The sequence below is a fragment of the Helianthus annuus genome, chromosome 17 (assembly GCF_002127325.2).
Source record: "Helianthus annuus cultivar XRQ/B chromosome 17, HanXRQr2.0-SUNRISE, whole genome shotgun sequence".
In the NCBI taxonomy this organism is placed as follows: Eukaryota; Viridiplantae; Streptophyta; class Magnoliopsida; order Asterales; family Asteraceae; genus Helianthus; species Helianthus annuus.
Window position 1 is genome coordinate 145,507,823 of NC_035449.2, and position 12,155 is coordinate 145,519,977.

At 34.7% G+C, this 12,155-nt stretch overlaps 1 protein-coding gene across 1 annotated transcript; it reads left to right on the plus strand.

The window, feature by feature from the left end:
* The first annotated feature begins 7,341 nt into the window (after positions 1-7,341).
* LOC110902632 (ethylene-responsive transcription factor ERF105) lies at positions 7,342-8,399 on the plus strand. The gene has a single exon (XM_022149139.2). The coding sequence runs from the start codon at positions 7,362-7,364 to the stop codon at positions 8,166-8,168; it is 807 nt and encodes a 268-aa protein (XP_022004831.1). The 5' UTR covers positions 7,342-7,361; the 3' UTR covers positions 8,169-8,399.
* The last annotated feature ends 3,756 nt before the right edge of the window (positions 8,400-12,155 follow it).

Consider the following 12,155-nt stretch of genomic DNA (forward strand, 5'->3'; position numbering starts at 1 on the left):
GAAGGAAGCATGTGCCTATAGTGAAAGTTAAATGGGATGCCCGTAGAGGCCCAGAATATACATGGGAGGTTGAGTCCACTATGCAACAAAAGTGCCCTCACTTATTTCAGTAAATCTTGGGATTGAGATTTCTTTTAAGGGGGTGAGGATGTAACACCTCGTAAAAACATGTCCATTTAGGTGAAGACACGTGTCCTAAACTCTAAACATGTGAAAGTTTGAGTTTGAAGGACTAAAGTTGTCAAACGATGAAAATATGTAGGTGAAGGGACTAAAAGTGTCAACATGCCAAAGTTGTGCCTCTGAATGACCACACACGATGAATATATTCTTAAACGAGTAATTATTCGAATATAAGAAGCCGTTTGTGAAAGTAAACGGAAGTTTACGAGATACAGGGGTTAAACGTGTCAACATGTTAATTCTTACCTCTGAGTGACCTTTTAACGAACCCTAGACTTCGTAATGTTCGATTTTAATCTCAAGAATATTTGATATCAATTCACGAGGTTTTGATATCGTTATGTATCATTTTCGTAAATTCCCAAGAATTAGGGTTAAAAGCGTCAACGAGACGAAACATATATTTTCGGTGAACGTTTAACGAAACCGGACCTAACGGTGTTTGGTTATACTTCCTAGATCATCCATAAACTAACTACAAGGACTAGAAGTGCCTAAAATGGAAGTTATTATGCATATAAAGATACAGGGACCGAAGTTGCCAAAAACACATGTTTGCTGGTTCTGCATGGCATCGCACGGCGCGACACCTAGTCCCATATGCCATCGCGCGACGCGACGGCCTTCTGTCGACAGAAAGGTGGTGCCAGGTGCAGGTTTCATGCTTGTTTTCCACACAATCCACTTCACACTCTCATAACTCGAAATCTATGAACCTTTGATGGTTTTTAAAACCACTTTTGACATCTGGAGCCATCCTACAACATCTAAAAACACATGTGATGATCTGGTGTGAGTCCTTAGCACTATAAATAGGCACATTGAGTTGCCATAATCCTTGCACATTCACAATTTTCACTCTCATCTCTCTAGCTTGAGTTTTTCTTGAGCTTTCTGGGATTCGTGATCATAAGGAAACTCATTCTAGTTGAAAAGATTTGCTAGGACCCTTTGTAAATGTTTTAGCCCCCTCTTTAGTTCAGTTTTGTTATTTAAAAATCGAAAAGTCAAAGTTACGTAAAATGGCTTTGACACTCGGTTTAGACCTAAACGGTCCAGGCATTGTTCGAGGCGAATATGGCTATTGATCGTAATTAGGTGTAAGTTAATCCCTTAAAAGGGCACATCCTATTTACCACGTTTACTTGGTTAATTGTCGGGTCAAAGTAGTTAAGTAAAAAGTCAAACTAGTCAAGTTTTTAAATAAAAACATAATCTGATAATGTAGAAGGTATAAACCATATTTTATCACTTTAATAACTAGGTAATTATTATTATTAGAACATGTCTAAGCATGTTCAACCCGACAATTCTGAGTTTAGGGTCGGTTCATAACCGAAAGTCGCAAAAGCTTGACTTTTGCCTTGACTTTCAGTTCTGACCCGATTAAGCTTAAATCTTTTATGTTTTAAGCTTCCATTAGGACCATATTATGTTGTAGTATAATCCTCTGAGGTTATATTACCTGGTCATTTATATTTTGAATTATATGCTAGTTTCCGTTATTATGCTTATAATTAACCGTTATGCCCTTTTCATCTAAAAATGAGATTTTTGCATATATGAGCAGACAAATAGCTTAAGTACTAATATATAAACATGTCAAAATTGTTTTGACATAATTTTCTGGTCTCAAATCAAAGATATGCAAGATATCGTAAATTTGAACTTTTATTTATTAAACTACACTATTATGCGTAATACATGTTTAAACATAGATTTTGACCCAAAACTCATTACCTGCTGTTATGATATCATTTTTAGGAATTTTTGGAATGTTGGGTCAGATTAGATACTGACCATAACTAAGAGTTCTTGTATAAATTCCTTAATTGACGATAATGCCCTTTTAGCTAATAAAATGTGATTTACATATAATTAACGTGCCAAACCTTTTTCTACTGATTTTTTATAAAAAATAAAATATTTAAACCTTTAAATGCTAATTAAAATCTCATAATCACATAAACATCTCAAATATCGTCAATTAGCGATTTCTATATTAATTAGGTGCATAGTATGGTTTAAAACCATAATTAGCACCTAAGACTTGTTACCTACTGAATTTATAAATAAATTTTAATATTTTTACAGTAGGTATAAGTCAAGAACTCAGACTTCCAATTATGTCCTTAAAATCATATGTGAAATGACCAAAATACCCTTTCGGGGCATAGTTTGGCCATAAACAGTAAATCACACATATGAATGATATCCTACTGTTTTGACATCATAAAATAAATATTTTTACTGAATATTTTAGACCAGAACATCAGTTTACTTTAAAACCTCTTTTATAAATATTAAATGACCAAAATACCCTTACGGGACTTAAATTGGTTTTAAATACTTTTTGGGCATATATGTTAACATCCTACTCATGTATTAATATATTTTAAGCATAATGACATATGAGACTTGTATATGGTTCATTTGGTTGCTCGTTATGCATTTACGTGTTCGGTTCGGTTTATATAAATAGTTTACATAAATTAGCCGAAATGGGTTTAACCTTATCATTAAATCTTCAAAATCCAGAATGTGTTTAGTTTACCCATATTATAAAAGTATACAAACTTGTCGGGTCTAAATCACATTCTATTCCGGTCTCCGCTTAATCTAATGTTTAGAACCGTAAAGTATCTTTCAAACTAACCTGTCTAAGTCTTTGACTTAAATAAGGACCCGTTAATATCCTAATAGGTTATTAAACCTTCTATACAGATTAAGTAGCTTCGGTAGAAGGTATTTACATAAGGCTTTAGGAAGCATACGGCTGAGTTACATCCTTACACATCTAGCTCAGGTAAATACTTTTAACTTATTTTCCCTTATACGGGCTTGGGATACGGTATAATAATACCGCTTGGTCGGGTATGAAATCATTTAATCGGACTGTGATTAACAAATTGCATAACCCGTTTTAATCTGTTTTGTTTGATAACATAAACATTGGGGGTTAATACGACCATCTCCTGGATATCCTCGGCTCATTTCATTTGAAAATGGCCACGACCTATGCACGGGGTGTAGGCATACACCTGACAGATGCAAATGCTAAATAACCCATATGTTGCAGATAACTCCTTTGTGGGTTTTATAGTGGTGAGTCGGTTAATCATCACCAGCTTCCAAACCGGCCCCATATGTATGACAAACATGTAAAACTATATACAAGATTCTATTAAAGATTGTCCCAAGTTATAAATGGTTTCTTGCCTTGTGCGCCTAAATCAATTTTCATAAAGTCTTTTCAAATGAGTCGGTTAATTATATTACCAGTGAAAACTGACGTATTTTCCAAAGACTAAGTGACAGGTACCTCTCAAAATTAGGCTGGAGCTACTTGGTGTCAAATAAGAGGATCTTGCAAATCCTTAGACGCCTGAAGTCTGTTATTTCAGTTTCTTGTATTTGTTTTTATGATCCGCCTGTGGATCTCTATTACAACCAGTCTGTATATTCTTTTATTTGGACACTCGGACACTATGGTTTGTAATAGTAATTATCTACCAAGCCTTCTGATGTGCTATAATATTGTGTACTTTGACTATCATGATATCAACTACGTCACGATACTCTCCGCCGGGCCCACCGGTAATATGTGGAAATATTGGGATGTGACATCTTGTGAGCAAAAAAATTACAAGCAAATGATATTTATCTTGAAATTGCTATTCAAGAAATAAACAATTTGATTAAGTACTTTAAAATGTATAGAGAAAAAGGCTTTTCAAAAGCGATTAATGAAGCTAGAGAGATTGCAAGTGAAATGGATATTGATCCGATATTTATACAAAAACGTATATTAAAAAGGAAAAAAAAGAAAAGATGAAAGTTCAAGTAGCGAAGAAGTTGCGTTTACAGTTGAAGAGAATTTCAAAGTAAATTATTTCTTATATACTGTTGATCAAGCTATAGCTTCTTTAGAGAAACGATTTGACCAATTCAAATGGTATAAGGGGTTATTTGGTTTTTTGTTTCCACAAAAGTTGAGGAATATTAAAGATGAAGATCTTAAATCGTCTTGTTATCGTCTTGAAGATGCACTCAAGTTTGAAGGGAGCTCAGATATTGATGCTGAGGCACTATATATGGAGCTTAAGTTATTTCGTGCATCACTAACCAATAAATTTAGCAACCCTATAAATGTTTTGGAGCATATGAAAGAAGATGATTATTTCCCAGAAGCATGCATTGCAGAATATTGTTAACTATTCCCGTCACTGTGGCATCTGCAGAAAGAAGTTTTTCAAAGTTGAAGTTATTAAAATCTTAATTACGATCTATAATGTCTGAAGATAGACTTAGTGGGTTGGCGATGATAGCCATCTAGAACGAAGTCTTAGATAATATAATTCGTAAATAGTTGATTCAATAATTTGTTATGAAGAACGCAAGGAGGGCTGCACGAATCATTGGTTAGCTAGCTATTAACTTATTATTTATTACGATATGTAACTCATTAGAATACTATGATTTTATCATTATCGTAATTGTATTGTTTATCAAATACTACATTTTTTTGTCATTTTCGTAATTATATTGTTTATCGTTAAAGCATATGGACACATTTTTCGAGCTTGAACATGGTACATGAATTTTCACAGACATCACTGTGTAGCAGTGTAGTTGAGGCCTCCACACTACCCACACCGTATGTTGTTAAAGAAAGTGAGTGTGCACTACCCACACCGTATGTTGTTAAAGAAAGTGAGTGTGCAACACTTGCTTGCGAAGTACATTTGTTGCGCAATTAACTAGGTCAATTTTAGCATCTTGGAGTGCAAACTAGATTTACATTGTCATAGCCGACACATTTGATTGAGCTAGTCAAAAGAGGCAACTCACCATTCAACTCTAAAAGTCTTTGTGACATTCTGCATATCTTATGTTCTCGTATCTTTAACCCCAACAATGACATGAACAATATACACCATAACCACACAGAACCATTTAAGTGTTTTCTTGTGCACAAATTTGGCATTACTCACAATGAGCACTACTTTAAAACGATACCTCTTTTGTTACTTGTCATACCCTCGTTTGAAAAAATCACATTAAAAATTGTCAAACTTCCCCGCTATATAAACACGTATTTTCCAAAAGGTATTTTATTAAAAAGAATAAGATTATCGTATTAAAATAGAATGGTGACAACAGCTAATAGCCAATAGTTTGGGGTGATAAAATAGAAAAGTGACAACGTCTAATAGCCAATAGTTTGGGGTGATATAATCCAATAACCCTTAAAAATAAAATAAAAAGTTAGATTTTTTTTTGAACCGCAACTAACGACGTGCCAACCACCGTGACACCGGGTGTTGTGGTCAAGGTCGACTACTCGACCGCCGCCAGCCCCTTGGCTCTCCCAGATGCGCGGAAACCCGACCTCCACCCGCCCGAAGGCACGACAGTGGAATAAACGGTAAAACCTCGTCTCCAATCCAAGACGAACCGGCACCACCTGGATACCGTAGAAAATAATAGGAAGAGTGGGAGTCGAACCTGGGGTTTTTTTTTTTAATTTGAGAAGTTATACCAAGTAAAAACAATAGAAAGGGGGTATAGTACCACTCTTTTAAAAATACCCACAATATACAACCACGACTTTGACAACATTAACGTAGGCCACAACAGCAACAACTTTCGCTTTACCGCCGTAGCCATCAGGTAAGATTTTGTGTCATAACGTATATTTTTATAAGAGAAAATTACGAAATCGGTCAAGACCAGAGTTGATTTACGAAATTGGCCACCTCATGCGTCCTTGGAGCGGCGCATCACGGATTTAAATGCGCGGGATGCGTCTGGAAGTCTACAGAATGCGTCTTTGGAAATAATTCACTTACGATGCGTCTGAAAGTGCACGGGATGCGTCTTAAAGTGCCGGGATGCATCTTGAAGTGCCGGGATGCGTCCGGCGAGTTTTCCGGCGACTTGGAGGTTTCCGGCGGAATTTTTCCTTGGAAGATTCTCGTCCCACATCACAAGAGATCTCACTCGCTTAGGCCTTTTTTTAAATGACTTGCTATTATGCTATAAAATTAAATATGTTAGGTATTTACGTTAAAAATCACAGCAAAACCAAATGGTAAACAATACTAGACTAAGAAATATTGTCTCTAAACGAAAAAAACCAGAAAATAAAACACTGGTAGGTCTCCGTTCGGTTTCACAAAATTTTAAGGTTTAATTACGCGAAACCAGACACATTTTTGCCGGAAAAAAAGATAAAATCATCATATGCCCAAATTGATATCAACGTAACACGTGTTTTACATTGATCAAAGGACATAAAAACGAATACCGGTACCTATTGATGTTCATTCGGTATCGGATCGTTTCGTTACTAGTAAACATCATAGTTTATCGAACAAATAAAAACTTTATTTTGAGTACAACTCTTTATTAAAAAATATTAGAGTGTTGAGAAAAAAATAAACACAGTTGCATATTTAGATTTTTTTAACTATAAAAATAAATACTAGTACCGGTATCGTTGTTATTCGGGCGATATTGGCCAGTTCTGTTTCGGAGAAAAAATGAGTTTGTTCCAAAAAAAAAAAGTTTATTTACATTGATTGGTTTATATACACAAAAGTTGTCGTTAACCCATAAAAAAAGGATATTGGCACATGTATTAATTCGACTGAAAATCATAAAAATAAATACCAATACAGATATTGATGTTCCTCGATCGGTATCGATTTGATTCGTTTCGTTACTAGTACTCACATTACTTTACGACACCCGAAATAAATTATGTTGAGTACCATTTCCGTTTTCGGTATAACTTATATCACAGTGTTGTGACAAAAAAAATTGATAAAAATATTAAAGAACATACTTATTAAACAAAAATAAATAAAGTTCAATGATAAACAAATGAGCGAAAGAGCGTATAAGATTTAAACTATAGGAGACTTATGTGAAATAAAAATATAATAAGAAGTTCAGTATTTCAGAGTATCGAGCCGTCGATCACTTGGTGTCGGCTAGACGCAATTTGACATGTGTATTAAATCCTCTTATCGTATTACTTCCAGTCCAACACCCCTTCCTTATTATTAAATTATTATACCAGTCAAAATCAGCAGATGTTTCGGCCTTTAAATCTCAAGTATTTTTGGTTGTCATTCAACACTTCAACTCCAAGTGATTTGCATCCAAAAAACATGTTTACCCAACTGAATCCCAACCTTTCCAACCTGGAATCCATTCGAAAATATCTTCTTGATGATCATTTTGACACTTTTCCTGACTATTACCAAAACCTAGCTACTTTTTCCAACTTTAACTTTAATAATGATTGGAGTTTCCACAACAACTCAGTCGACTCATCCATAAACATGGACTTGAGTTCATCAAACTCGACCGAGGCGTATAGCTATGGTTCAAGCCTGTTTTCTTCACATACGGGGGATGATCAAATACTAATTCTTGATGATTTTGAAACATGCAGTTTTTTAGTTGAAAACATTGACGAAAATCTTGAAGTCACAAATTCATATCATAGCCAAGATAACGCCCCGAAGGCGAAAATATTACAAGACACCAATAGAGAAGTTGCTAAAATTCCACAGTCATCTTCAGCCATCAAAAATAACACGACGAAAGCAGCAAACAAGCCGCTAAAGATGGATTTCTCAACCGGGCATATCATTCCATGTGGTGGTGTAAAACGAGAGCGAGATGACGGGGATGGGTTGCAAGCTACTGAGAGGAGGTACAGAGGTGTAAGACGACGGCCATGGGGGAAGTTCACCGCAGAGATGAGGAACCCAGAAAAGAAAGGCTTGAGATTATGGCTAGGGACTTACGAGACAGCAGAAGAAGCAGCCATGGCGTACGATCGAGCTGCTTTTAAGTATCGTGGGTCTCAAGCTTTGCTTAACTTCCCACATTTGATCGGATCACATTCACAGCATGAAAATCTCGAGAAGTATACCAACAAAAGGAAGAGGAGCAAACATACTAATTAGGGTTTACAAAGCTGGAGAACTCTAGTCCAACATGTACCTGCTTGATAAGTGTACGATGAGATACGATTAAAAAAAATACTATGTATGTCTTGCATTTAGGTCTTGTATTACTGTACAATATTGCTTCTTGTACGAAGCAAAAACCTTAGGCAACCTTAACTTGACACTAGACATTAGATGTATGTAGAATTAAGAATACAAGACTACATGTGTTAAATCTTAACATTTTATAGTATTATGAGGTTTGTTATATCTTCGTTTTTTTGATCCTGCGTGATTATAAGCTAGATTTATTTTAAATAATCACATTGTTAGATTCCTAAGTGATTTTGAGTTTGAATACAAGTAGTTACATTACTGATTACTTATATAAGTTATTGATGTAAGAATTGAAGGTAAAATCGGTAAACCAAAACGAACTTTAGAAATTCATAAAACAACCACTTAGATATTACCAAAATACTTCTAATTTTCTATAAGAGATAATACAAACCAAATTTAGAAATTCATAAAAGAACCACTTACAATAAGAGATATTACAAACCAAATTTAGAAATTCATAAAAGAACCACTTACAAAATTACCAAAATACTTCTAGTTTTCTATAAGAGATAATACAAACCAAATAAAAGATGATACCAAACAAAGTTACTTGAAATAAATCTTCAAACTCAAGCTTGAAGATAAATCGTCCCAACTTCATCATCCTTGCACCTAGGTTATGGATCGTTGACACCATCATGGCCTGGGACGATGGTATTTTGACCACCATTAACTGGGTCGTCAGGTGTTGTATGGGTTGTAGTCATCGGGTATGGGCTCCCCAACATCAGTTATATAACTATTAATATACAAAGGTATTGCATTCTTAATATGGAGAGTTTCACAGTGAACTATGATGTGTCGAAAATGAACATAAGATATCGATATTAAAAGTAGTGATTTTGGTATAAAAATTGATAAAACAAGAAAAACTTGTCTCGCATAAATAGGTGAACAAACCATAAAGTAGCAACTCTTACGCATGTGGAGAAGGTGTAGGGTTGCAAAATTTGATTACTATGCGTTAAAAACTTTGAATTTATACGTGCATGCGACTTGCATACACGAATTTGGGACCAAAATGCTCAGACTTAAACAACTGGGCTTTTCTCTGAATCAGAGCTTTTCATATCTTGTTTATGCTTTCTGGAGAGGGATCCAGGGTCTTTGAGTTGTTTTAGAGATTTCTACAGCAGACCATAAACACGTCAACCGACACTTGGGTTATGCTAACCCTAGTAATGTTGAGTTGTTGTTGACAATTGTTTTATATTTTTGAAAGTTGTAAGGTATTGTAACTTTTGTCGTTAACAAGCAGTTTAATTGCCACTTTTTATTCAAAATATGTATTAAAAGAAAATTGAGCACTGCCAGTTGGTTAAAACTATAAAAGTGAACTCTTGATATCTATAAACTATACTAAAACAAAACCAACCTATGCCATTTGCCATGAACATAGGTCTACTATTGTCACTTGGCAATGTAATATCATTCATTCATGTGTTTTGAGAGGCAAAATCATTCACATCCTTTTCTTCTTCTCAATCACAAATTCCCTTCCATAGTTGAATTTAAATAACTTACCGATTTTATATTCAAACCAAGAATAGAAACATTATTTATTGTATACAAAATTAATTCTTTTTGTTGATGTTATCATTTACCATATATTTATTCTTCATAACTTATTCATAATTAATAATAAATAAATAGCATACATATAGAAAAACCGGTTGGTTGATTTTCATCTTCGAAATATATATCTCCTAATGAACAACAATATATGTGTAATGTTATCGATTCCTGATACAAGTTGACGAATAACGTTTTTTGTCACACCCCCAAAATCCACCATGCGGAGTATCACCGCTTGGAGGCGTGACATGACCAGGATCAAGCCACCAATCATATTGAACAATGTATTTAAGATAGATAAAATCCAACCACACAATATAATTGGTGATCAAAAGCTAGTTAACCATGTTCAAATTAAACAGCGGAAGCAAAAAACGTAAAACCAAAACATAAGTTCAATAAGTTCATAAAGTTCAAATGTTAAGCACGGAACATATCAGTCCATATCCCACAACGACCTCCTCCTCGTGCAAGCTCCATAAGCATCTAACGACCTGTAAGGCATGTAACAACGAGTCAACAACAAAGTTGAGTGAGTTCACAGTTGGTTGTTTAGTTTTAAATTGTTTCCGAAAACATGGTTTGTCTTTTGCTGGCTTACTTGCCGTGGGGGTTACCCATAGTTGAAAATATGATTAACCAGTTCCTTCTTTATTACCCAAACCATATCCATAATCAGTGGTTGTTTAGTTTTAAGTTGTTTCCGAAAACATGGTAAGTTGTGCCCTACGTCAATGTCTATCATCATTGACAGTTTGCCATATCCATTAGTACACGCCCGTCCGACTGGCACGGTGTGAGGTATGTTAAACCTAATAGCGCTATTAACTAATGACCCGCTCGCCATTGGCCTCGGCGATTAAGTCGATATAAAATGAGGGACTTAATGATAGAGTTTTGTCTAGTAAGTTTTAAGGTTGTTGTCCTACCCAAAGAGGACGAAGGTACGTATTCTAGCCAAGGAGAATACGCAGGATTAATATTGGCATCCTACCCATGGAGGATGGCGGTACATATCCTACCCAAGGAGAATATGTAGGTTCCGTTTTAATTCTTTAACCCATTCCCAACCACCGGGAATCCCATGCCTTAGACAGTGTGTGAACTCACCTTGGTTTGCTCGGTTAGATTAGTTACTCTAAAAATCAGGAAATCAAGCACGTCCTAATAAGGTACAGATAATAATCAGTTTCTCGTGCATGCATAACACGCATCCTACGTACGGTTTATCTACCCATTACTTCTATCACTTACCACACAATTCTAATGTTAAGGTATTTTGTTAAGTTATATTATTTTACCCTAAAATAAAATAACTATCTCACAAAATAAACAAATATCCACACAAGTGTTCTAGTATAAAATATATATTCTAAACATATATTTATCCATTTTACTTGTAAAAATCAACCTCCGATACTTTGTACTCATGGCGAAGTTTATTTTGAAAAACAAAGTTAAAACGTATTTGCGAACACTTGTTAGAAAAATAATTTCTAAGTGTTGGAATTTTTAGAAAATTTCGCCATAGTTTCCTTTGTAAATGGAGGTGTCCATGCTAACAAGCATATCATTTTCTTTTCCAAAAATCATTCAACAAACAACAACAATTTACTAAGAGCAAACTATTCCATTTACAAACCAACATGAACTTGATGTTTCATAAAAACGCGTAGTAACTTGGTAAGGCGTTTAGTGGATTTAGTTACTCCACAAAGTGTGTTTACTTTATTTCAAATCTCATTCTCGGGATTTTTAGATGTTCACAACTTGTGAACATATTTTACAAAAATATTTATTTACAACATTTTCATGTGTCACTAGTATCCATATACTTTACTTTATTTCCAAAATAGTGTAAGGATCATGATCTTTTGAAAACCGTCTTTTAAACTTGGTTTATTTAGGAAAATCACTCACAAGTTTTAGATCTACAAGATCACTAGTTCACTTGGTTTATTATTTTTCACAAGAAATCATTTTATCACCAAGTTCATGTCTAAATACGGAGGTGATTCTTTTATGTAAACCCCTAATCACCTCCTAACTTGTTAACTCATGCTTTTAATCATGATTTAACAAGTTCCATATGAGGACTAACCATCATACTACCAAGAAATCACCAACCAATCATCAACATAACCAAGACAACACCATTCTAGTAATATTTCATTATGTTTCATCCATTTTTCATATTATGTAAAGCTTTATGTTCAATACTTATGTGTATGATCTTTAGTGTTCAAATGATTTCATCAAGATATATCTTTTAACCACCTAAAAACATGAAGTATCAAGAGTGTTCAAGAA